The sequence below is a fragment of the Gopherus flavomarginatus genome, chromosome 4 (assembly GCF_025201925.1).
Source record: "Gopherus flavomarginatus isolate rGopFla2 chromosome 4, rGopFla2.mat.asm, whole genome shotgun sequence".
Lineage (NCBI taxonomy): Eukaryota > Metazoa > Chordata > Testudines > Testudinidae > Gopherus > Gopherus flavomarginatus.
The window spans coordinates 119,256,810-119,283,487 of NC_066620.1; the positions used below are offsets into that span (position 1 = coordinate 119,256,810).

Sequence of the window (26,678 nt, forward strand, 5' to 3'; positions counted from 1 at the left end):
CTTGAATATTGTGTGTAGATGTGGCAACCCCATCTCAAAAAAGATATATTGGAATTGGAAAAGGTTCAGAAAAGGGCACAAAAATTATTAGGGATATAAAACGGATTCCATATGAGGAGAGATTAATAAGACTGGGACTTTTCAGCTTGGAAAAGAGGTGACTAAGGGGGGGATAAGATAGAGGTCTATAAAATCATGAGTGGCATAGAGAAAGTAAATAAAGAAGTGTTATTTACTCCTTTTCATAATACAAGAACAGGGGGCCACCAAATGAAATTAATAGGTAACAGGTTTAAAACAAACATAAGAAAGTATTTTTTCATGCAACACATTGTCAGCCTCTGAAACTTCTTGACAGAGGGTGTTGTGAAGGCCAGTACTGTAACAGTGTTCAAAGAGAGGTAGATAGATTCATGGAAAATAGGTCCATCAATGGCTATTAGCCGGGATGGGCAGGAATAGTGTCCCCTAGCCTCTGTTTGCCAGAAGCTGGGATTGAGTGACAGGGCATGGATCACTTGATGATAACCTGTCTGTTCATTCCCTTTGGGGTACCTGCCATTAGCCACTGTCAGAGGACAGGATACTGGGGTTGATGGACCTTTGGTTTGACCCAGTATGGCCGTTCTTATGTTCTCTGATGCCAATTAAATCATAATTTAGCTCATGTACTAATGTTTCCAGTTCTTCCTGTGTATTCCCCATACTCCCTGCATTTGTATATAGACATCTAAAGTGTTGAGCAGATTCCCCCATTGATTTCCCTCTTGTTGCTCCTATGGCCCCATTGTAATCAAACTCAGAAGGAAGAAAAAGAGGTATTTTTATTGTTGTTTTTATTTATATATACTTGGGAGATACTCAGATACAAAGTGATACAGGCCACATAATGCTTGGATATGTAGACAAATCTACTTAATATTCACAAGAATAAATAAATATTTGAATCATCTTTAGTAAATTAGAATGGCACTGTTTCTATTTTTACCAAATATGTTAGGACTTTGTCAATTAAATACTTGCTTTTTTATTCAAATCATACATTAATTAATATACATATGGAATTATCTCTAGCAAAGGAGAACAGTTTGGCAGTGTCTCTCTGCCTTTACCAATTGCATTAGGAGTTTGCTAATGAAATGTAATTATGATTTTGCTATACTTGAAATGCAAATCAAGGAAATGAACAAAGGAAAATCCAGTTGTTGTCATTCTGCTGCTGCATCAGAAGGCGACTGGCATCACTGTCTCCTCACGCTAGTTTTCCTTAAAAAGAAGAATAAATAATTGATCAGAATCTATTGTTTCCCTGGAATGAATTTTGAACGAAAATTGTCCACATCTACTGCAACCTAATCGTCCTGTTTGCCCTGCAATCCGATATTGCCATGTGCAGCTAAAGAGAACTGCAATTGAGCCTCAAGGCCTGGGCGTGGTTCTTGTCGTTTAATCTCTTCTTTTCTTTTCTCTTCCCTTTGCTGCTTCCTCCCTCCCCCACCCTCTCTCTCCGAGGCCCAGTGAGGTCAGCTCGGGAATATTGCTGCATTTCTCTGAGATACTCTGGCACAGCTTGGTACCTCGTGTGTGTATGCATTTTACCAGCCCAGCAGCAGACAAAGTGGTGGTGAGTAATGAGACTGCCTTACAGTAGAGCCATTGTTGGCGTTGGGTTTTTTTTGTTTGTTTGTTCTTTTTCTTTTTTTAAAGTAATGTTGAATACGATTAAAACTCAACACATTGTAAATCATTTAGGGTAACCCTGCGAAAACTCCCTCTTCCTTCTGCATCCTAAAATCGGGACAAAAGCCAGAAGCACCCGCAAGTTTTAATAAACACTTGCAATGTGTGCAGCACATTGAAACCTACTAGAATAAGAAGGACGTGATTTGTGCTGGGAGAGTGAACAAATTAAATGGGAGCCCCTTCTGAATTCTTGGCTGCTTCTGTCTCGGGGGATTTAGTTCCACACTGGCCGGTGAAAACTGTGAACCTCTCTCTGGTTTACTGTTGGGGGTTGATTGTTTTTTTGTTTTGTTTTTTTCCGCCTTGGCAGCTGTTTCCAGCAGGAAAACCTGCAGAGACGCAACCGCGTCCTGTCACCTCTTTTGACGCCACGCGATTTTGTCTCTAGCGAGCTGATTCTATTGCAGAGTTTGTGCAGATGGGGAATTCTTATTTGGAAATGGGTTTGGGTTGCATTAAAAAGATACTCTAATTTGTATAGAAGCCTGCCGGTGCTGGAATTTGGGACACGAAGGATTCAAGTTATATTCCTGGCAGATCTTTGCTGAGCCTGATGACTTTGCTGCAGTGAAACTTCAGGAAGAAATCCAGGTAGCATGTAGGGTTACAGATTTGTTGGTTTAATTTTTAGCGACACCTAAAAGTCATAGTAATGAATAAGATACTGAAATCAAGTTGATTCCACCCGTTTTCAGCGTCTCTATATGCAGTTTTTGTCTTCAGAAAAAAGAGGCTTTTTCAATAAGAGAATTCTGAAAAGAGCAGCTTAAAATTCTGTTTGTAATAGGCAACTGAAATCTAAAGAAACACATTTCATAAATTGTTTTTATAAAGTAATAGATTATAGCCCCACTTCTGACAATTAATATATTGGAACTTTCTGCCCAGTTATGTATTTCTGAACATTAATTTTCAATACTTTAACTAAAATCATTATTGTAGATGTCAATGCATGTAACAGTAATGGGTGCATCCCTGGCAATAAGCAGTGTCATAGCCTAGAGTATGTTCCAGAGTTATCTAATTGGTACAGAATATAGAATGACCTTGCCAAACTCAGGTTTCTCTCTTTACTGTTTAATGCTCCAGCTAATTTTAGATAATTAGAAATTTACTGGGGCCTCTAAGGTTTTTACTTTTGCATAAATTATCACTATAAATAAAAGTTGAATAAAGGCTATTAAATACATTTTGTTGATCACAATGATCATTTTCAGATTATACTAAGAAGTATCTTTGTAAGGTTGCACCCAATAAATAGCCTTTTTAGATCGAGTGTGACCATGGAAACTATCACTTTTCTAATATGGAAAAAAGTTGCCAGCTGAGCTAAGTTGGTAACCACAGCAACAGTCTGGAGTAGTATAAGTGTGTTCTCTGCTTCCTAGCCTTTTAAATATAAAGATGGGTAAAACTGGCCAGATAGACTTCTCATAATTAATAAATGTAATAATCACTGAGAAATCGGAGGGAAAAGTAAACTTTCACATATGAATCTTAAGAACTAGTGATATAGTGCCAACGGACAACAAATTAATTACAAATCTGGGTTCAGAAGTTAATTTAGTAATATGAATAACAATAACCTACACCATTGTTTAAGGGCGGGGCTAGTAACGACTCCTCTGTTTAGGTGGTCCAATCCTTCGTACTACTGGGAGATCCCCGTTAGAGCTAAAGGAACTTCTGGTTTTATTTTCACGTGTGCAACCCCAAGAGCATAAAATACTCCCTTCCCCTCCCCTCTTGCAAATGTCCTTTTTGACGGCATGGTGGGTGCTTTCTAGCACGATAGAGAGCTATATTAGCATCTCTAGCTAGACCCACGGAACAACGGTGGATAAAGCAAGAAAGATGTGTGTGTACAGGACAAGTGCCACTTGCCATTCTTTACTGAATGGAACCAGGAGTTCAGACATCAGCAGAAAAAAATCTCCCCTAGAGACACAAAGGAGCCAGGGTCTGATCTCAGCTACAACAAAGTTACTCAAATGATTTCAACAAAGTTACTCCGAATTTACATGGGTATAAAGGAGACCAGACTTTGGCTGGCCATCCTAGACTGCAAAGAACAGCAATTTTGAACTTGCTAGGGATTGAAATCAGGTGCCCGAGTTCATAGCTGCGTGGAGTTGGCTTGGAACAAAGCGCTCAGCCTCTGGCCTCCAGGCGCCTTCCCTCTGCGGCAGCAACGCGGCCCCTAGAGAATAGCTTGGAGGGAGCGGGCAGTATTTACATACACCTCGCGGGTTGAGCCCCCATCCCTAGCGCTGGGGCTGGGCGCATGCCGCCCCGCGGGGCTCCGTGCCTGGGTTTCCCTGCTAGCAAGCCCAGCTGCGGGTGTGCCGCGCTCAGTCCGGTGCGAGCACTGAGCGTGTGCGCCTCTCTCTGCCCCCCGTTCCCTTCTCTGTGCAGCTCTTTCCCCAGCTCCCAGGTAGGCGGCGGAGGAGGATGCCCCGGCTGCCTGCCGCCAGCGAGACTCCCCGGCGCTAGCAAGCCGCGATGAACCAGCCGCCTGCCGGGGGCGCTGCAGCTGCTTCCGAGCCTCGCCAGCATCCGGAGGGGAGCAGCAGCAGAAAGCAGCAGCAGCGAGCGTCCTCTCCGGCAGGCCCCAGGGACAGCCGCCCCGCCGCCACCCCGCCGCGAGCCGCCGCGGCCGCCTGCAAAGGCAGCTGGGCGCGGCCGCCGCCGGGGCAGAGAGGCGGCCGGGGCCGCGGGGACAAGCCGCCGCCCGCGCTGCTGCGGGGCGCGGCGCTGCCGGGAGCTGTCCAGCCGGCGGCTGGTGCTGAAGCGCAGCCGCACGCGGCGGGGGCAGCCGCAGCCTCCCGGGCGCCGGAGCCACCTCCCCCCGCCACGGAGCCAGCCGGCGAGGAGCCGCCGCCCGCGGGAGGAGGGGGCGGAGGAGTGGGCGAGCGGGAGGGGGCAGCCGCGCTGCAGCCGCCGCCCAGGAACTGGAGGGGCAAAGCGGGGCGGGCTCCGCAGAGGGGAGGCGGGGAGGCGGCCCCGGCCCCTCCATCTCCGTCGTCGTGTGGCGCAGGCAGGGGCCGGGCGGCGGGCGGGTGCTGGCGGGAGGGATGCCTGCAGACTGAGCTCATCCAGTTCCACCTGCGCCGGGGGCTGGCGGCCGCGGCCCAGATGCAAACCAAGGGCGGTAACCACAGCAGCGCCGCCGCCCCCCCGGCCGAGGCGCCCCTGGCCTCCTCCCCCTCGCCCATGGCGGCGGCCGGGCCCGAGGGGCTGCAGCAGGGCGCTGGGAGCGGCGGGAGCCCGAGCCCGCCCCAGCAAGAGGAGCTGCAGGAGGAGATGGAGAGACTGCGGGAGGAGAACGAGACTCTCAAGGTGAGCGGGGGATGGGCGCCAGATCCCCCCTTTATTCCCCCGAGGAGGAAGATGGGGTGTGAACCCTGCCTCTGGGCAGGTGGGGGTGGAAATCGGCAATGTCTGGTTCCTCCATCCCCTGTCAGATGAGGAGCTAGAAAGGGGCCTAGCACTTAGCATCCACCCCTGGCAGAGGTGGAGGGTGAGGCTGGGAAAATTCCTCTGGGGAGATTTGTGATCTGAGCTGGAAAGGGGCAAGGCCTGTCACCCACACCCTTCCTGGGGAGTGACAGGGAGAGTAGAAGGGGAGAAAGCAGGTTAGCCAACCCCTTCTGCTGCTCCACATCTGTGGGTGGGCAGGATGCTGCACAGCAGATACAAAGCATCATGGGCTAGATCTCTGCTTGTTTCCTATTTCTTCTAGCTCATGCGGGGGAAGATTTATAATAATATCAATATAATACTATACAAGGGCAATAATGTGTTTTAGTTCAGTCTCTCTCTTACTGCCCTCCATTTCTCCCATTTGTCTTATTTTTTAATGGGCATGGAGGGGGAAGACCTGTTTTCCAGCTGCATTTTAGTCACATTTCCCTATGTTTTATCTGTGTATCTCTGATATTTATTTTCTTGGTCCATCTGTGTGCCTGACTGGGTGTCAGAATGAGATAGATGAGTTGAGAACTGAGATGGATGAGATGAGGGACAGTTTCTTCGAGGAGGATGCTTGTCAGCTGCAGGAAATGCGTCATGAATTGGAGAGAGCCAACAAGAATTGCCGAATCCTACAGTACCGGCTCCGCAAGGCTGAGCGCAAGAGGCTCCGCTATGCGCAGACTGGGGAGATCGATGGAGAGCTCCTGCGCAGCATGGAACAGGACCTCAAGGTACAGAAGCAGCTAGTCTCAGTGTGTGGGTGGGTAGTTGAAGAAGGAGAGAACAGAGTGCTGAGGCAAAGTGGTGTTCCCATATCCTAGTCTCTGACTCACACATTCTGCTCCATACCAGTTTGAAACACACACCTTCTAGACTATGCAGGGAGCACAGGGTATAGGAGGCCAGACTTACCCTTTGATTTGCGGGGCAGAATTTTATGGGCCACGTTTTGGGCTTCAGACATGTCTTTTATTCAGTCTTTACTGAAGCCAATTCTTGGTGAAGTCATCAGGAGTTTAAGTAATTTCCCTGAGTGATTACACTCGGATCTTTTTAGGTCATTACAAACAAAACAGCTTACACCCTATGGGCCAATTTTTGTAACCCAACTGAATAGTCCCATTGACTCCAATGGGACCATTAGAGTATTTACTCAGGCTTCAGTGAGATTATTTGTATGAAGAAGTTATTCATAGGGTGAAATCATGCCTCCACTGAAGTCAATGGAAAAACTCCCATTGACTTCAGTGGGAGACAGGATTTCAGCCATCGATCTTAAGGCCAGAAGGGACCATTACGATCATCTTATCTGACCTCTTGCATAATACAAGCCATAGAGTTTCACCAGGGGATTCCTGCCTCAAGTCCATAACTTCTGGCTGAGCTACAGCAAATATTTTAGAAAGAAAACCAATCGCTTCAAGTGATGGAGGATCCACTGGATTCATAGGTAAGTTGTTCCAATGGTTAATTGCCCTCATTGTTAAATATTCATTGGGCCAAATTTGTGCCTTATTTCTCATCTGTGTGCTGTATTTCTAGTCTGAATTTTTCTACCTTTAGTTTCTGTTCACCACATCTTTTTATGCTTTTAACTGCTGAATTATATACCTCTACTGTTTGAAATCTTGTCACTGTACTTATCAGCTGTGATCAAATCACCTATTAACCTTCTCTTTAAACTAGATACATGCTTTAGTCACTGTAAGGCAAGTTTTACACAATTCAGATAATTCTTGTAGTTCTTTTCTGAATCCTTTTCAATGTGTCAACATCCTTTTAAAAGTGTGGATACTGGAACGGCACATGATATTCCAATAGTGATGTTGGTAATGCCATATACAATGATAAAAACATCTTATTTCTACTATCATTCAGTATTCCCCTGCATAAACATTAAAGGATCGCATTTGCTGTCTCAGCCAGTGCATTGCAGCTGATTATCCACCATGCCCCCTAAGTCCTGTTCTGAGTTACTTCTTTCTAAAATTAAGTTCCTCATCCTACAAAGGTGACTTATAGTCCAGATATTTGATCTTGCATTTAGCTATATTAAAATGCGTGTTGGTCAAGTGAGCATAGTTTACCATGTGATCCAGATTGCTCCATAGAACTGACTTGCCCTTATTATTTATCATCTACAACCTTTACCAGCAATTGATTTTATGCTTTCTTCAGGATGTGTGATAAAGACGTAGGATAGCACTGGGACAAAAACAGATCCCTGGAGGATCCCACTAGAAATGACCCCATTGGATGATGATTTTTAATCAGAATATTTTGCATGACTGTGTCAAAACCCTTACAGAACTCTAAATACATTATGTCAGTATAGTTACCTTTGTCAGCCAAATAGTCTTGTCAAAAAAGGATATGAAGTGCTATTCAGCCTCAGGGTTGCAGAATCTAGGCCATATATCTGACTTTCCTGCCATGCCAGGGCTTAGAGGGAGGGTAACAGATGCTATTTGTGGAATCCCCTATGTTGGAGGACTACTCAACTGATCAATTAAGCACAAAAGTGGGGGAAAGGAGGTCGGGATCTAGTCCTCTGACTTGATGTGATTTTTCACCCTATCCTGCAGTCCCTTAGTCTAGGAATTCAGCAAAGATGGCCCCTCCCCCTGCAAGGTCTGTGTGCATATGTGTGTGTGTAAGGGGTGGGGCGTAGGGATGGGGAAGTCATTGAATGAATACTGCAGCCTACTGTATCAGTACTTCACACACAATTGTGTTTCCTGTCATGAAAGAGTGAGGTACTAGCTGCAAGTGTTTTTTGATAGATAAAATTCTTCTGCATTGCTTTCTATGCAATATTTTTTTTTCTTTAGAGTTCTGTGTATGGGTGTGTACATGAAATATAACAGAGTATTAAAAACATGTAACAAATATTGTATTGACCATAAAAAGATAGAACTCTGAGCTCAGACTTAGGTAATGCAAACACCAAAAAAGGATTAACTGTCTTCAATTTTTAAAGAAACTAACATGTAAGATCTTTCAAAATGATTGTATCGAAGTTATCATAGCTGTTGTTGTTTACCTAAATATTTGATATATGTTATTACTGTTTTTAAAGTGCCAAAAAGTTATAATACGATGTTCTGAATGGCATAATTGTCATTTACATAAATGAAAAAAGGGATTGGGTGATAGTACATTTCCTTAAATTTTCCCCCTGTGTCTGTGCATTTCAAAATTGAAAACAAAAACCATGAATGCTTCTATGCACTTTAAAAATGTGATACTGAATTTTAGTGTTAGACACAGGTGACTGGTCACAAAATCTAAGGCATATCTTATTTTTAAAATTAAAGTAATTAGCAATAATAAAGACTAGATTGTGACCAACCTTGCATGCCTAAACAGGGGGGGAGGAAGTGAGGAGCTGTCCCCTCGTTTGTGCTTCATATGGCTGGAGAGGGTAGACCTTGCTGTTAGTCAGTGCTTCCATGGGCATTAACTGTCTGAAAGGGACATGCCTGGGTGCAGTAGGAAAGGAAGCAGTGAGTGAAGGAGTTGGGAGAACTGTCAATGCAGAATTCAGTCCCTTTCAAGTACAATTTCCAAGGATGGTGGAGTTACTGCTTCATTGTGCACACCTGAGAGTCCAGAGATGGAGTATTTGTTTAGGGCCTAGACCAACTCCCACTGAAATCAATGGAAAGAATTTCTTTCCTAACTTTAATGAAAGTTAGGCTGAATTATTTGGTAGCCAGAATCCCACTGGTTGACTGTGGCTTCTGCACATCTCTTCCACACCCATCTACTGAAAAAAGTCATAAGTGGTAATTCAGACAGTACTGCAGAAATACATATTTTTCATGTATTTAATTATTTATTTTTGCAAACACCATTTCATTTAGGTTGCAAAAGATGTCTCAGTAAGACTTCATCATGAGTTAGAAAATGTGGAAGAAAAACGAGCCACAACAGAAGATGAAAATGAAAAGCTAAGACAGCAGCTTATAGAAGTTGAGATTACTAAACAGGCTCTACAGAATGAACTGGAAAAAGTGAAGGAGGTTAGTGTTATTTACTGGTGCTACTTCAAAATATGTGAACTGTTTTTATTTCAACCTGAATTTCTGAAATTACCATTGCTGAAATAACTAATATTTCATATACTTTTTGCAGTTATATGAGAGTTCTGAGGGTGCAGAACCAAAGGTGGCAAATGGTCAGGTTGAATAGCTTGATTATTGAGAAGCTGTGAACAAATTGGAGAAATTAAATGGGCTGTAAATATCATTTCAAAGACATACATAACCAAACTCTTGTCTTGCTTTTTTCTGAAACTGTGAGATTGTGGAGCTGTCATAGCTAAGCCGTGGGGCTCTGAGACATTCTGTCTATGTAAGATAGATGCCTGAGGAATGCTGTGGGGAGTTTTATTATAAATGTGCTGGATGGTGTCCTGCACACCTGCTTTTGTAAACTGGGGTATGTGCTCCTCCAGCAACTCCTGTTAGATGCTTGCAGGCATGCAGAGGAGCTAGTCCTGGCCATGTTCCCATCCTAGCTACATTCGCTTTGAGTTTTGGAATATTAATGGGTGCACTAGCTGTCATTTCAGCCTAGTGCTCAATGAAATGTTAGGTCTGTATTGTACCTGACTTGTTCACATGTGCTAGGCTGAAAAAAATGCTCTTTATCCTCTTCCCCAGCACCTAGGTTCAAGAGCACCCAGATTTTTCTTAATAAAAGAAAAGTCTGCAACAGCAATACATAGTGCAGCAGATTGAAAGGTAACAAAGCAAGCATTAACAAGAAACAGTGTGTGGATTAAAAATTAATATTCCAAACCGATTTAAGAAATAACTCACCATTTCAGTATATTCCTTTAGTGAATGCCACTGGCTGCCATTTTAGTGAGACTTCCCAACAGTCCAGTTGCTAGTCTGATCTTGTTAGAGAGTGAAGAAATGTATTTAAGTAGCTAAGTAAGGCAGGAGATTTTCAGCGTTGTAAAGTAAGTTCTATTATTTTTAGAATTTGTTTTGTTTAATTTAACAGTGGTTTCATGTACACAATACCTGTGTTTTCTTTGCAGGTGTTGATACTCACACTTGTAAGTAGAGGATAAAGTGGTATCCATTGCCACACCCCTACAAACTTCCTTCCATTGCTTTTCCAGCTAGTAACTGGTTTGCCAAGAACATGAAAATCAGAGCCTGCTCCATCTTCCATGCTTGAGACTCTCTTCCTCTTCTGGTTTTGTTCTGGTCTTCACTGTAAAACACCACTTCTCCTCTCAGCTGCCAGGCCCATCTGCTCTATGAGACTGTGGTATCTATTGGGTTTCCGGGCTATGAGACTGTGGTACTTCTCTAGTTACCCTTAGTACTTGTTGCTGGACTCAGCCTTGCTCCAAAACTTCCCCAGTTTCAGTCCATTCAGACTCTCTGGGTTGCTGTTCAGGGTTCAGCCCTACTTCTGACTCTTTTGCCCCAGTCCACTGCTGAAGGTTATGCCATGGTTAGCTTCTACCTCACAACCTGCTTCCTCTTGGTCTTTGAATTAAGATCAAATGTGGTATCAGTTTAATATCTCATACATCATCTATTAGGGAGCTACATCTTGTACAGGAAAGGGAATGAACTTGATAATGGGCCTTTGTCATCATTAGCTTCTATGATCTCTTCCTAACTCCTGGATCTATTCTGTATACATTTCTATCCCATGCCACTGAACCATGGATTTGCTCCTCATATCTTCCATTTCTCCCCCTAGCTTGAGTATCTGTTGCTTTCCTTCTCTGGTCCAGCAAGAATGATCCTTGGGACTCTGGGATGAAGGAGAAAGCCAAGCTGGATTAGGGGCTGGTGCTATTCTCCTTGGTAATAGCTTCAGGAAGTCAAAGCTCACTAATGATCTCTGTTATCACAGAATGGGGACACTGGCCAAGAGAGGAGAAATGGGACACCCTTTGGAGACTGGGCACCAGAAATCAGGGCCCTGGGTACAGACACTGGTCATGAGAGGCAAAGTTGTATCTCTATACTGAGTTTTAATGAAGAGCTGCACCCTAAGGATGGGGTAGGTTAATATTATCAGGCTGGACCAGAATATTATGAGACTTGTACCTCATCCATTTGGAGAAGGAACCTGGAGTAGAGGATGCTGACCTTGGCTAGGATTTTCAGCACAGGATGGGGGATATAGAAGGATGGTTGAGGAGAAGCAGTTCAGACAAAGGAGAGGGATATTGAAGAAAAGTCTAATATTATGCATGTTGCAAGCCTTTTGCCAGTTGGAAGAGCAAAGGAGGAAGCTAGAGACAGAATACTGATTTCCCGTCTTGCAAACTTGAAGTTCAGCATCTGTGAAGAAACTGTGGAAATAATGTTAACATGAAACCACCATTAGAACAACCCAAATAATTCTGAAGTATAATAGAATATACCTACACCAAATTTCTATGTCTGCTGCCTCTCATATCTTCAGATGCTGATCTACATTTCTTGTGTCTTCAGTGACGTCATCGGACTGCCACAATGGTGGCTTCCTATTTTCTTGTGAATTATTTCTCTTTGGAACTCTAGTTCCACAATCTCTTCTCATCCTGAATGGCATTTACTCATTTGAGTAATCCCATCAAAATCAGTTGAACTTATTTTCTGAATAAGTTCTACTCAGTGTGAGGAGGCCAGATTCTGATCTCAGTTATTCCAGTGTTATTCACTGAATTATTCACTGAAGTCAGTGGAATTACTCTTGATTTACAACAGAGCAACTGTGATCTGAATGTGTCTCAGTAATTTGAATATCTTTTATATTGCATGTCACCAAATTTGCTGGAGAAATGCAAAATCCTAAATTCATGTATTGGAAAAGTATTGAGCCTCTCTGTTCTTTAGAATGCATTGAAGTGTAACTTCTGTTAGGAGTTTGCTCTTTTTCTATGACAAACAGTGTGGAGACAGCAGAGATATGTGAAATGAGACACAAGAAAGTGTTGTGGAAGCCTCTTGTGCTAAGTAGCATGCCCCAGCTTACCAAGCAGAGAGTGACCAGAGCCAAACATTCATAGTAAAGATGCCAGGCCTTTAAGGCTGCTATTAAAGAAGATGGATTGGCCATATTGCAAGCATGTGGCATTAAAGGTACATAGGTTGTGCACAGATTGATCCAGAGATCTTCCCTGGACATTTTTATGCACATGCAGACATACACACATACGTGTGCACACACATGCACTTACACATTTGGTATCAGATTCCTCTCTGCATTTGGAACAGTTGAAAATTGAAGGAACCATGGCATGTTGCCTCATGAGTGGACATTAATGTTGCTCATGGCTGCAACAGCTTGCAGTCAGTTTGACATCAGAATTTAGGGAGCTGTTTTGGGGTAGCATGTGATAGAACTGTGTTTTCCACTGACTGCTCCCACCTGCAGCCTGTCGATGCCCTATTTAATACACTGTGCAGATTCTTTGCTTAGCAGCCTTACCACTGCATATCTCCAGATGGAAGCAGGCCAGTTAAGCTGCAGCGCAGAATGCAGGTGTTTCATGTGCACAGTGGGGCTTCAGCCTTTCTTTGTAGCAAATTACTACTAACTGCTTATATCTGTGCCCCATTATTAATAATTATCATGAATAGTAATATTTTTATTGCAGGTAGCATATGAAGCTAGATATACAGGTTATGTAATTCATTTGGGTTCTCTAGCATATCTGTTAGGTTTTTAAGCACTTCAGTTCATCATTAGATATGCAACTTAATATTAAATATTTAGTAGAGGTAGGACAGTTATCAAGGTCAGCAAATATACCATATTATTATTGAAAGCTGACAAAGGCATAATAATGAGTAATTAATTACTTAGGGCTACAGTTTTTGTAGCTTTTATGTAGTTTCTCAGAAGTGTAGTGGAAAGTAAGGATTCCTCCATCTCATGCATCCACATTAATGCCAAATTCCATTGCAGCCAAGCACTTGGATATATAGGTGTTGTGCACTAGATGCTTCATGTTGCGCAAAATAGAGTAGGTATGTAGTAGGCTGGTGGCTGGGGGAGAATGCTAAACCCCATAAATGGGTTTCAGAAATCACTTCTCCAGTGCAAAGATAAAGCCCTGGGAGGCCTTGTACCTTTCTGAGATGGCCGAGGGATGTGCCTTTGTCGTTCCCTTGAAAATCCATCCAAGGGTACGTCTACACTACAGGATAATTCCGATTTTACATAAACCGGTTTTATAAAACAGATTGTATAAAGTCGAGTGCACATGGCCACACTAAGCACATTAATTCGGCGGTGTGCGTCCATGGTCCGAGGCTAACGTCGATTTCCGGAGCATTGCACTGTGGGTAGCTATCCCGTAGCTATCCCATAGTTCCCATAGTCTCCCCCGCCCCTTAGAATTCTGGGTTGAGAGCCCAGTGGCTGATGGTGCAAAAATCATTGTCGCGGGTGGTTCTGGGTAAATGTCGTCAGTCATTCCTTCCTCTGGGAAAGCAACGGCAGACAATCATTTCGCGCCCTTTTTCCCTGGATTGTCCTGGCAGACGCCATAGCATGGCAACCATGGAGCCCGTTCAGCTTTTTTTTTTTTTACAGTCACCGTATGTGTACTGGATGCCGCAGACAGAGGCGATACTCCAGCGCTACACAGCAGCATTCATTTGCTTTTGCATGATAGCAGAGATGGTTACCAGTCGTTCTGTACCGTCTGCTGCCAGTGTAATTTGGCAATGAGATGACTGTTATCTGTCCTTCTGTGCTGTCTGCTGCTATCATGGGTGCCCCTGGCTGAGATCAGCCGGGGGCGCAAAAGCAAAACTGGGAATGACTCCCCGAGTCAATCCCTCCTTTATGGTTTCTAAAAATAGAGTCAGTCCTGCCTAGAATTTGGGGCAAGTGTATTACGGAAGCAGTGTATCAGAGAGTACAGCTGCTCCATGTCGGATCCCGCAGAAATGATGAGCTACATGCCATTCACGGGGGGTGCCCCTGCAACAACCCCACCCGTTGCTTCCCTCCTCCCCCAACCTTCCTGGGCTACCGTGGCAGTGTCCCCCCCATTTGTGTCATGAAGTTATAAAGAATGCAGGAATAAGAAACAGTGACTTGTTAGTGAGATAAAATGAGGGGGAGGCAGCCTCCCGGTGCTATGACAGTCCAGGCAGGACATTAAGCGGTGCGGAGGAGAGGAGCCCAGCATCCTACTGCTATGATAGTCCAGGCAGTACAGAATCTTTTCTTTACACAGGAAAGGGAGGGGGCTGATGGAGCTCAGCCCCCAGTTGCTATGATGAGGACGGTTACCAGCCGTTCTGTCCCATCTACTGGGAATGACCAGGAATCATTCCTATTTTTACCCAGGCGCCCCCAGCTGACCTCACCTGAGGCAAGCCAGGGGCACTCACGGGCTGATAGTGACGACGGATATCAGTCATATTGTACCGTCTGCCACCAGGGAGGGGAGAGGAGCGGATACTGCTCTTCACTGCTGCAGCATCATGTCTACCAGCAGTATTCAGTAGACATAGGGTGACATTGAAAAAAATCAAGAAACGATTTCTTTCCCTTTTGTTTCACGTGGGGGGGGGAGGAAGGAAGTAAATTGACGAGCTATTCCCTGAACCATGCCGGACACTGTGTTTGACCCTATAGGCATTGGGAGCTCAGCCAAGAATGCAAATACTTTTCGGAGACTGCTGTGGACTGTGGGATAGCTGGAGTCCTCAGTACCCCCTCCCTCCCTCCATGAGTGTCCGTTTGAGTCTCTGGCTTCCCGTTATGCTTGTCATGCAGCACTGTGTAGCTTGTAGATTTTTTTTTCAAACGCTTTGGAATTTCGTCTTCTGTAACAGAGCTCTGATAGAACAGATTTGTTTCCCCATACAGCGATCAGATTCAGTATCTCCCGTATGGTCCATGCTGGGGCTCTTTTTGGATTTGGGACTGCATTGCCACCCAGGCTGATCAGAGCTCCACGCTGGGCAAACAGGAAATGGAAATCAAAATTTCGCGGGGCTTTTCCTGTCTACCTGGCCACTGCATCCGCGCTGAGATTGCTGTCCAGAGTGGTCACAGTGATGCACTGTAGGATACCGCTCGGAGGCCAATACCGTCGATTTGCGGCCACACTAACCCTAATCCGATATGGTAATACCGATTTTAGCGCTACTCCTCTCGTTGGGGAGGAGTACAGAAACCGATATAAAGAGCCCTTTATATCGATATAAAGGGCCTCGTGGTGTGGACGGGTACACCGTTAAATCGGTTTAATGCTGCTAAAATCGGTTTAAATGCATAGTGTAGACCAGGCCCAAACTTGGCTGAGGTATAAGCCACTGAAAAATTTTAGCTCACACATGCTAGGTAAAGATTTGTTAGAGTTTGGCAGCCAAATTCTCAGATGTTTCAACTCACAGTGAGTATGCTCCAATCCCTCACAGATCCTTTATGTCAACTGGATTGTGCATACATCATCCCCACAGAGTGACTGAATGTGGTCCAGCCCAGAGTTCTAGGACTGAGCAGAACTTTCCCTGTAATTATTCCTCTTGGCTGTTGGGGCTACTGTGGCACCAGAACTGGGAGCAGGGAGATTATGCTTTCCGTGTCTCCCCCTCTCCCCCACTGGAGACAGGGGAATGGTGAGGCAGATTCAGACAGGGACAGGCTGATCCAGTTGTAGTCTCCATGCCCAACAGTCCTAATCTCCTCCTTGGCGTTCCGCATCCGAGTCCCAGTTTCCCCTCCCTCTCCCCCAGTGTCTCCCTTGCCACTCCCAATCTCCTTGACAGACAGTATCTATCTCCCTCCACAACTCCTTGTTCACAGTCTCCTTGCCCAACCAGTTCCAGATCTCCCCTCCTGACTCCTCATTTGATGTACTTCTTTCCTGTCTTCAAGTCCCCAGTTGTCTCCCTGTTTCTCCCCGTCCTTGTTCTGCTCCTCCTGTTGTGCTGACTCCATCTAGGGTGACCAGACAGCAAGTCTGAAAATGTGGGATGGGGGTGGAGGGTAACAGGAGCCTATATAAGAAAAAGATCCAAAAATTGGGATTGTTCCTATAAAATCAGGACATCTGGTCACCCTAGCTCCGTCTCCCTCCCTGGACTCCTCATCCAGTCTGTCTCCCTGGCTTCTTGTCCCAGTCTCCAGCCTCCTTCCTTGCCCCATTGTACTGGTTCCTTTGCCCAGCCAGTCACAGTTCTACTCTGCATTTGGGGTCTTTGTCAGATTCACTTCCCTTTCCCCCATTTCCTCCTATTGGTTCCTAGTCTCCCCCGTTCCCTGCAGCTCCTAGTCTCACTTCAGTGTTCTCCACCCCCAGCTGGCTCCCAGTCTCCTCTGCTCCCTGTTTATCTCACTAGCACCCAATCCCAGCTTCCCCTTCCCCCAGGTCACAGTCTCCTTGCTAAGTCAATATCAGTCTCCCAGTCTGTCTCCCAACCTCCCCTCTCCTGGGTCCCAGCCCCAGGTTCTTTGCCCAACATGTCCCAGTCTCCATCCCGGCTCCTAGTCCCTGTCCTTCGTGCAACTTCCAATCACAGTTTCTTTTCCCTGCCCTTGCCACCAAGTCCCAGTCTCATCAGGCTCCTTTTCCCAGTCTACTTCCTTCCCTCCTATCTACTCCAGCTCTTGTTCCCTCTGCATTCAAGTCAGGTGGCTTTCTCCCCCATGCTGCCTGTGTGCCAGCGGGCCAGAGTTACTGAGAGCACAGGGGAGAAATGTTCCCTGTTCTCAGTTCTAGTGCCCAGCCCCATTTTGATCTGGACCAGCCAACAACAGCAAATACAGGGAAATTCAGGCTTTTTCCCTGTAACCATGCTGTGGGGATGGCTTATGTACAATCTGGTCAGCATTAGGAGCTTTGAGGGGATGGCACATGATCAGCACATGTGGAATCTTCAGAGATTTTAGCTGCTAAACACTGAGAAGTTTCTACTGATCACGCAAGAACGACAGTTTTGAGAGCATTATTAGAATTTGGCCAAATTTGGGCAGATTTCCACAGGAACAGCTAAAAGGCACATTCCTGACACAAAGGCCACTCCCTGCATTATTTCAAGTCCTTGTTCCCAAGCATGAATTAGATAAGTTCATGGATGATAGGTCCATCAATGGCATCCCTAGCCTCTGTGTGCCAGAAGCTGGGAATGAGCAACAGGGAATGGATCACTTGATGATTACCTGTTCTGTTCATTCCCTCTGGGGCACCTGGCATTGGCCACTGTCGGAAGACAGGATACTGGGCTAGATGGACCTGTGGTCTGACCCAGTATAGCTGTTCTTATGAGTGTGCTGGACCTTCTCAAAGAAAAGGTTGCCAGAATTCTTTTATATTGGCAAGACAATGTATTTTTCCTAGCCTTATTATCAGAAATGGCTGAACCATTTCGGCTGAAACGTTCAAAAAAAAAATCAGCCTAAAGTACACCACACAGCATGGAAAACTTCAGCATAAATAGTTTGTTTGGCAAAGATATAAGCAACTAAAACCAAGATCTAATCATTAGAGGTGTTGGTCAATCTCCTGTTGACTTCAGTGCACAAGGAATGCAACATCAGGCCTCTGGTGGCCATGCAGTGACCAGTGTAATTGGTGGAGTGCAGGGTTTATGAGAGGGGGAAAAGAGAGGACAGTTGTACCAGGGCACTGAGCTCGGGGGAGGGGGGGGCAACACATCTCTAACGGGGGTGAAATGGGAGTAGGTCCCCAGCAAACAAATTTTTCTTGATGGGCCTGGGTGGAGCTGATGTGGAGAATTTTATAATCTGCTCTGTGGTTACGTTCATTTCATTTTGTTTTAGAACTGTACTTCTCACAGTTGTCTTTGGGAATATAGTCAATTTTTATAAATTGACCAGTGTGTGTGGAATATGTTCAATTGTGTAAATACTAACAACTTTCGGTCTGGTTCTGCCACTTTCTGCTCATACTGAGTAGTATTTTTAACACTGCAGATAGTCCCGCTGCAGTGAACAGGAGTATGTGCATAGTAAAGTACAGTTTAATGTGAGCCCAGCTAGCAGACTTGAACCAATAGTTAACAATTGTTAACTAAATACAACAGACCATGCCCAAACAATAAACATTATGGGTTAGATTATGCCCTTGTTTGGCCTACCTGGATTTTGGGTCTAAGTCTTTTGGGGAGTGCAGCCTCTGCTCTCTAGCTGTTTAGCACCCTGCAAGCAGATGGGCAGGGAAGGGGAAAAGGGGCGGGGAATGGATGGGGACTTGACCCTGCTCCTCTACTCACTGGCTAGAGTAGTTGGCCAGGCCCATGTTGGAACAAGTAATCTGCACCCTTTCTGGAGTTCTAATAATTTACTTGTTCCTGGCACAAGATGGCAGCAGGGGAAGATTTGTGATTCTTTCAATCACAGTTTCTTCCTGGGTCTGCTCCAGGGACAGAGGGCTCAGTCTGTCTCTATAGCAAAACATCTACCAGTGATATCCCTACCTAGAGGATTTCAGTTATTGGGGCTCTCAGTCTGTTGCCTTTTATGAAAGCTTAATTAAAAATCATAATTAAGATATTTTATTTCCAAAAGGTCTGAGAAGCAAAATCAAATCCAGGATTTATTAGCAAAATATTTCCAAAATGCTCCCCAAACCTAGTGTTCTGTAAACACTGTATATACAGACTGACAGACTCCCCCTCCACTGACTTCCACTGGAGTCCTATATGTGCAGGGCTCACATGACTGCCCCCCCAATATTTTTCTTTTAAAAACAATGCTGAATATGGATGTTGCTCAAAGTCTGTGGGTGTGATTCTGACACCCTTGGTCACCGTAACTAATACCTTATTCTGTGAATATTCCCAATGAATTCACTAGGATCTAGGTTATCAGAATTTGGCCCCATATAGGTGCTTTAAAGATGAGGAAACTGTGGTGTTGAAAAAGAAGGTAATCCCCACAACAAAATATATTGTAGCTGTTCCCTTTAAGTCACAAGCAGAAAAAAAATGGTTGAGAAGTATATACCAGTGTGATGCAAACTGAGTTTATCCAAGTGGAAACTGAACAGCTTGATGGTCATTAAAAATATGGTCTCCAAACCACTTGTAAAATAGTACTGGAATATTTTTTCAGGCTCAAGATATGCCTTCCTACAAGGAGATTTTCTTCCAAAAAATGGCTAACAGGACCTTTTCAGGGTGACAGTGCTGCCCAAGTGCTGCTTGATGTATTGTCATCAAATTGTCTCCAAGTTTACAAAGAATTTATATTAGCAATTTTGCCTGTTTAGCAGAAAATAATACAAATTGGCAAATATAATGAAGATAATATAAGTAGGATACTTTTAAAACTGAGGGAAATTATATACTTTAAAAGTAATTCTATCATCACCTGTGATCACCAGAATAAAATTGCCCCAGTGCATTGCCTTATTAAAGGTTGCTAGCTGTTTGAACTTGAAGACATAGTAATACTGTACTGGCTTGCCTTTCTTTCCTTCCTAATGCCAGGATAATGTTGTTCTTATTTTCTTTTTTTCTTTACTTGATATGGGCAGCCCCAAGTTTCCATATGTAGTGGTGGTGGTTGTGGTTATTATTTATTTATTTATTTATTTAATGATAGTGCAGAGAAGTCCCAACTGAGTTCATGGCCTCTTTATGTTAGGCAGTGTACAAAAGAAAGAGACAATACCTGTCCCAGAGAGCTTACAATCGAAATAGATAAAGCAGACAAAGAGTGAAAAAAGGAAGTATTATTATCCCCATTTTACAGATGGGGAACTGAGGCACGGAGAGAGTAAGTGATTTGCGCAGGGTCACACTGAAAATATGTAGCAGAACAAGGCACTGAACACATATGTCCTGCTTCCCAATTCAGTGCATTAAGCAGAAGACCAACTTTCTTTTGAACCACTGTTCTCATCACTAGAGTTTCTGATGTCCACTAGAATCATTGACTCAGTGATGAATTATACTGACTTAAGTGAAGTGGCAGAGTGGTAAATCTAATCCATTTCCTTTGTGCAGGAGTAGAGGCAGCAAAACTGGTATACACAGCTGTTTATATGGGTCATGAATGGTGCAGTGGTCTTTAGTGCAGTTTGACCCTGAGCATTGAGGACTTCAAAGATTAAGACAAGGGGCTTTGAAATGACCCCAGAAGTTAAGTGGGAGCCAGTGAAGGATGAGGAGCATTGATGTCATGTGTTTTCAGCAATTTTTTCTACTAGAGAGCTGGTCTTCTGTTTTCAGCACAAATTGGAGCTGTCGTGTTGCCACTACCTTTAGGTTCAGGTACTGTGAGTCACAGTAGTCAAGTGTGGAGGCAATGAATGCATGAATCTTTGTTGCTAGGGCCTCCTCTTAAAGGAAGGATATGATTTCCTAGAAATCTGGAGGAGAAAGAGGATAGTTTAAGCTGTGGTTCCCACTTGAATATCCAGTAGTGAAATCCAGTATTAGTGATGACTCCATTAAGGCCCCGAGGCATTCTACTAGCTTAGCAAACAGAGGGAAATATATCTAGCTCTTTAAAGCGTATCCCTATTCCCACCAGCATCACTACAGTCTTGCTTGGCTTCAGTTTAAACCAACTACCATGTGCTAATCTCTTGTAGGCTTTGTGATAGCTTGTGACAGAGCTGAGCACATCTCCCCAGAAGGAGGTATAGAGCTATATAGGAGTCTCAGTTGCCCTTCTTGGATTCATTGGGGACCAGTTTTCAATCTTTCACTCCCAGTTCCATATTTGGGCACTCAAACTTTAGTCTTCTAGTTGCCAACTTGACTGTTCAAATGAGAAATGTGATGCTCTAATTTAGAAGCCCAGGTCAGAAAATGGGGCTACCCAGTTTAGCTAGCTCTACACCAGTTGTGTTACCTTTCTCATAGCTCATCTGATTTGAGTGATTTTTCTCTGACATGCATCTGAGGAAGTGGGTATTCACCCACGAAAGCTCATGCTCCAAAACGTCTGTTAGTCTATAAGGTGCCACAGGATTCTTTGCTGCTTTTCTCTGCTTAACTCTCCTCAGATAATATGACCTGAATTTTTTGTCTCATCTCTGTTATCGCTGTCATTTTTTTGGTCATATTGATTGATTCAATTTATTACATACCTTTGTGGCCATTCTCTATGAGATTATGTAGAACCATCTCAGAGAACATTTCTTTGGCACATTTCTATAGAACTGGTCTAGATCCTCAAAGAAACAACACAGAGAGGGCCAGATCCATCCCCTTCATGCTGCGTCAATGACGCAAAGGGGCAGAGGGCTGCTGTAAGAAGGCCACCAGGGATTCCCTTGACATAAGGGGGAATCTCTGCATGGCATACATGACACCACGGCTCCCCCCAACCCCAAGCATAGTGGTGTGTTGAGGGCCTGATGGTAGGATGATCAGATGTCCTGATTTTATAGGGACAGTCCCGATATTTGGGGATTTGTCCTATATAGGTGCCTATTACCCCTCACACCCTATCCCAATTTCTCATACTTACTGTCCGGTCACCCTACCTGATAGGGGCATAATAGAAGTGGAGTCAGAGCACATTCTCTGTACATTTACCTTGCCTATTTAGACTGTAAACCCTTCACAAAGGGGCCTTCTTTTTGTCATATGTCTGTATAGTGTGGGAGCTCTAGGCACTTCTGCAATATAAATAAATACTATTAGTAATAACCTTCCAGTCATTCTGAACCAATGGAGCAGGCCCTGTATGGATTCCAGGGCACTCACTGGAGGATTATAGATCCTTTAAAAATGTTTCGGTATTCTGGAAAAGTTAAATTCTGCACCAGTATAATTTTTTTCCCCAAATGTATCAAAAATTGCTCTTCAACACAAAGACATTGTTTTATAGAATGAGTACACACTGCAAAAGAGACTTTATTTTACTGAAAATCTCTTCAAGGCCATGAAAAATAATAGTTAAAAACTGTTTACCCCTCAACCCGCTGTGTTCAGCTTACTCCCTCACTGCCCCTTGCCCCCTGAAGAAAAGCCTGGGAAAATAGATAGAGTTTGCAACCTGACGCTGACAGTCAAAAAACTCAAGCTCTGTCAGATCAAAGGAGGAGTTGTCATGGCTTTCATGTCATTTATTGTATCCATGGCCACTGCTATCTTTAGGACTTCTTTCTCCTGGTCTCAGGTTCAACTCTTCAGTGAACGCACATTGCTAGGCCAGATTCTCCAATGCTTCTAGTAAGCATAGAGCGGCACAGAACAAGGGGCTAATAAATGAGGTGCTCAGATCCCAGGTAAGAAGCCTTCAAGCTCCCTTTGTTTTGCACATGGAATTTGACAGTGTATTTTTCAGGTATCCTTTTGAGTGGCGTGTGGGGGTGTCAAAGCTTCCAGCATTCCTAGTCATACTCCTGCAAAGTACCACAACACTAGGTTGCTTGCCATTGCCCCATGCTGGAAAATAGGATATACTGTTATAGAGGTAAGCTTTGTCCTATGTTTCAGCAGTATCCTGCTAACAGTGCTAGGAATAAGAAGCATATCGCAATACAGATGTGTTCTGTGAGGCATGTCTCAGTCCTTCTGAGAGTATGTCTGTGCAATTTCAAATGCAAAATCAGGTGAAGGAAATTGGCAGGACCTCATTCAGTAATGCAGATGAGCAGCAGGCAGCTAATCCAAGTTCTGACCATTACTATATAAAGGAATTATTATGTTAACTGTATAACAGATCAACAACTTGCTCATCTGTAACTTCCTCAAAATGACCCTTTTTTAGGTTGCTAACCTCCATTCGTAAGTTACACAGTGCTTGCAAAATGAGGTAAGCTGATTGAACCTAACACAGCTGTACGTACTCGTTCTCAATAAACTACAGCCAAATGACACAGAACACTAATGACATATGGTGGAATGTGCTAAAGGGTCTCCGCCTTTATGATCACAGTTTGAGTCTTTGGCTGGTGCAGAAATCGTAGTCCTTTCTTTTGTAGTTGCTGAAAAAAAAATCTCCCTTTCAAAGGTAAATTAACACACGTTATAGGTTCTGTTGCACATAACTGATAATGTAATTTGCATTCATTTCCAATGCACTCAATAAAAACAAGAGTTTGTGAAGTATGATAAGGACATTGGTTATAATATTGGGGCTCCTTAGTTGGGATGTACTTTGTGATCCTCAATGACTCATTTTGCACCTGTCAGAAAGTAAGCCTCTGTTCTGGATGGGGAGCAGGTTATATCTGTTAGACAGAGATACTGCAGAGGTCATTATGGGCACGTTATCCAAGCCAACCTTCATCACAGCCAACATGTAGAGGTGGGTAGAAGTTGGTACCATCCTACCATTATGACATTTTTCCTAATGCACTAAGCTTTTTGTAAAGTGGTCTGCAACCACAGTAACTGTTTTGTGTGAAGTAGCTATTTATGTGTGAATGTGCTAGGAATTAAAAATAAGCTTAAGCAAATATCTTACATGTAGCCTGACTGGCTTGCATTCTTTCTTTCTTTCGTTCTTTCATTCTTTCATGAGGTATAAAGAGAATGGATAATACATGTGTCAATGGTGAATACTGCATGCAAAACAGCTTCTCTGGTTACGTTGTAGTAATATTGCATATAAATAATTATACAGAATTATGCATACACTTCTGTAGTGATTCTGCATTAATTACTAGCATGATATCTTTACCTTCTAAGCAATTTGCCATTCACTTCTGATTTTATTTGTAAACTGTACTTGTGATACTGACTGCAGAACTATATGACACAGCCCACCTTTCTTCTTTTAGGGCATTGTGATTGAGTATGTGCAGTTGAATTATGTATTTGTAGTGTATGTCATTGAACATTACATAGAGTAACTGGGGTAATGTCTACACAGCAAAGAAAAACCTGTGGCTTGCCCATGTCATCTAACTCAGGCTCACAGGGATCAGACTGCATGGCTGTTTCATTGCTGTGTAAAACTTTGGGCTGGATCCTGAACTCTGGGACCCTCCCATCCTGCAGAATTCCAGGCCCCAGCCCAAGCCCAGAAGTCTACACAATGATGAAACAGTCCCGCAGCCAAAGCCCCGTGACTCTGAGTCAGCTGGCAAGGGCCGGACGTGGATTTTTCTTTGCTGTGGGTTTGCATCAGTAATTGGTCAGACATCTACTCTGAATTGAGTGGAATCAACACTAGTTGGGAGTATGAAGCTGCAGGCAGGATTTTTGGTGTTTGTTCATTGCCAGCTGAAGGCTTGTTTTCCACTTGTTACAGTATTCACTGCATCAATAGCCAGAAAATGCTGACATTTTCAGTGTCTTAGTAGATCCAGATAATCAGAGTGCCAAACACTGCATCCATTGTTAAGAAGTAACAAAGTAAGTTTAGCCTACTGGACCAATTAAAAAAAAAAGTCTTTAGTTCTGTGGAAATGCTTTTATATATTATGTGAAAATTCAGTAGTGATGGCAGCACATATGGAGGTATGTTAGAGAAACTTGTGGCTAACCTTTCCATATTGCCTTATTTGATCATAATTGTATCATTGTATTAATGAATTTAGCTATTTCAACATTAAACCCAGTTTAGGATGATAAGTACATGTTATGGATGCTTGTTTAGGTCATAGATGAATGCTTTCATTTGCTGTGCACCTGCTCCCATCACTATTGCCTGTAATAGGGACAGGTGTGCATACATCAAGAGTGTGACTGATGATGACCATCATGGCAACCTAATTACCAGAAGCATATGGTGTTACAGGCTTGACTAAACCTTTTTAATTTTGACTGGTACTAGCAGTTTGGATTTCCAGTTAAGTGATTTATTAGAGACAGTGCGCTAGTGGCAATGTGCTAGGCTCTGTTTTGAACTACTACTTCTTTCGTATGGCTTGGGTAGATAGCAGCAACTACAAATTTATATCTAAGTTTGATAGCCAGCAGTGCCTTCAGGCCCTCAGCAAAAGAATGAAGGGGACATTCAGATGTGATGTGCTCTATGGTTTGTGCCTGGTGACCACAGTCACATACAGGGGTTTGCCTCATTTTCCATTTGAAGAGGGTTTATTTACATCTCCCATGAGATGTCCTAATGCGATTTAATCTGCACCTGTCTTTCTGACATAAAACCTGGTGGTTCCTCAACAGGATCAACGACAAGCTGTTTGTTTTGAATGGTCAAAGTGCTCCATGTGACTCTGCATTGAGCCTCAGCATCAAAGCTGGATGTAAGGATCTTGATACAGTTCCATAGAGGGTTGCAGGATTTTCCCTGAGGGGTGGGAAACCCAGGTCCAGTGATGTGACAGGCACAGACCATTCATCAGACCGTGTTGGTTGACCACTAATGGGTTTCTCTTATAGTGCACCATGTACAGTGAGAAGTAGCAGTTGTATGGTGACCATATTAGGAGTGAAGTGACCAGGGATAGCTCATATGTTTTGTGCTAAGCTCTTTCTCTGGTTGTCTTGGTACATTTGCTGTCGTCTAGGCCAGCCATTGCATATCTGTGTTCTTTTTTTACGCAGAAGAGGGAATTATTTAGCGCAGGCAAGTTAACGTGATGTACTTTGTATCAGTATGCACATGCATGTGCTTTCACAGTGATCTATAATTTATGTTGTGGTCAGAGTACTTGAGTTTTGTATGCATGCTGTGCTGCAGTCTCTACTGTGATGGAATAAACAGAGTTGCATGAACACAAGCTGGTTCTCATCAGCAGGTGATGAGCATTCAAACCTAGTCTATTCATGATTTTTTAAAAAACTGAGTATACAAAAAAAGAATTTACAAGAAGAGCCTGTGGAAGGAGTACAGATGGCATGCATTTTCTCAGAGTTGACCACCTCTTGCTACAAACAACTCTACTATGGAACTTCTTCAACACAACAAGTAAAAGAACATGACTGCTATTTAGTGCACAGTACATGATGGAGGATGTGATGCTTTGGTAGCAGCACAATTCTGAATCTTGTCTATTGTTGGTTTCAGATCTTACAAATACCGTCTCGGTTACGCTGTCTGTTTGGTGTCTCCCTAAGTCGGTCCCCAACCTATCAGTGTCTTAGTGATACCGGTCTAGCTATGATGCAGCTATGTCACACATGCATTAGCTATGTTGGGAGAGCACCTGGGATCCCTCTCTCATTAGAATGGCTAGTCATAACTGTATACTGAACTGTAGAGCATCCGGACACTTGGGATACAAGGTCAGGCATCAAACATGCCTTTGCATCCTGGCCAGTAACTGTAAATAAGCCCAGAAAGCAATGGATATGCCATACAAGAACACTCCTACTAGTCCACAAAGTCTCCACAGTGAATTCCATTTTAGGAGTGACTACTTTCTCTACACGGTATGCATGGCAGTGCTACATAATCAGGAACTCTCTGTGGAGATTTGATGGAAATGGTGAGTTGGCAACGTAGTCTGATGTCAGACCCATCTTTTTGTTTGAACACACTGCATTCCAAAGCCCCCCCCCCTTTTTTTCTGCAGTATTCCGGTTCTGCCAGGTGCCCTATTACATGTGTCTGTTCCTAATTCCACATTATAATAG

At 43.8% G+C, this 26,678-nt stretch overlaps 1 protein-coding gene across 2 annotated transcripts in view; it reads left to right on the top strand.

Annotated features, from left to right (window-relative positions):
* The first annotated feature begins 1,493 nt into the window (after window positions 1-1,493).
* LOC127049126 (protein SOGA3-like) overlaps window positions 1,494-26,678 on the top strand; it is a 74,940-nt gene continuing 49,755 nt past the window's right edge. For both annotated transcript variants that reach the window (XM_050949548.1, XM_050949549.1), the window contains exons 1-5: window positions 1,494-1,624; window positions 2,225-2,334; window positions 4,159-5,082; window positions 5,724-5,948; window positions 9,084-9,242. In XM_050949548.1, coding sequence (XP_050805505.1) covers window positions 4,246-5,082; window positions 5,724-5,948; window positions 9,084-9,242 — 1,221 coding nt within the window. In that variant the 5' untranslated portion in view covers window positions 1,494-1,624; window positions 2,225-2,334; window positions 4,159-4,245. The remainder of the gene's footprint in view (window positions 1,625-2,224; window positions 2,335-4,158; window positions 5,083-5,723; window positions 5,949-9,083; window positions 9,243-26,678) is intronic.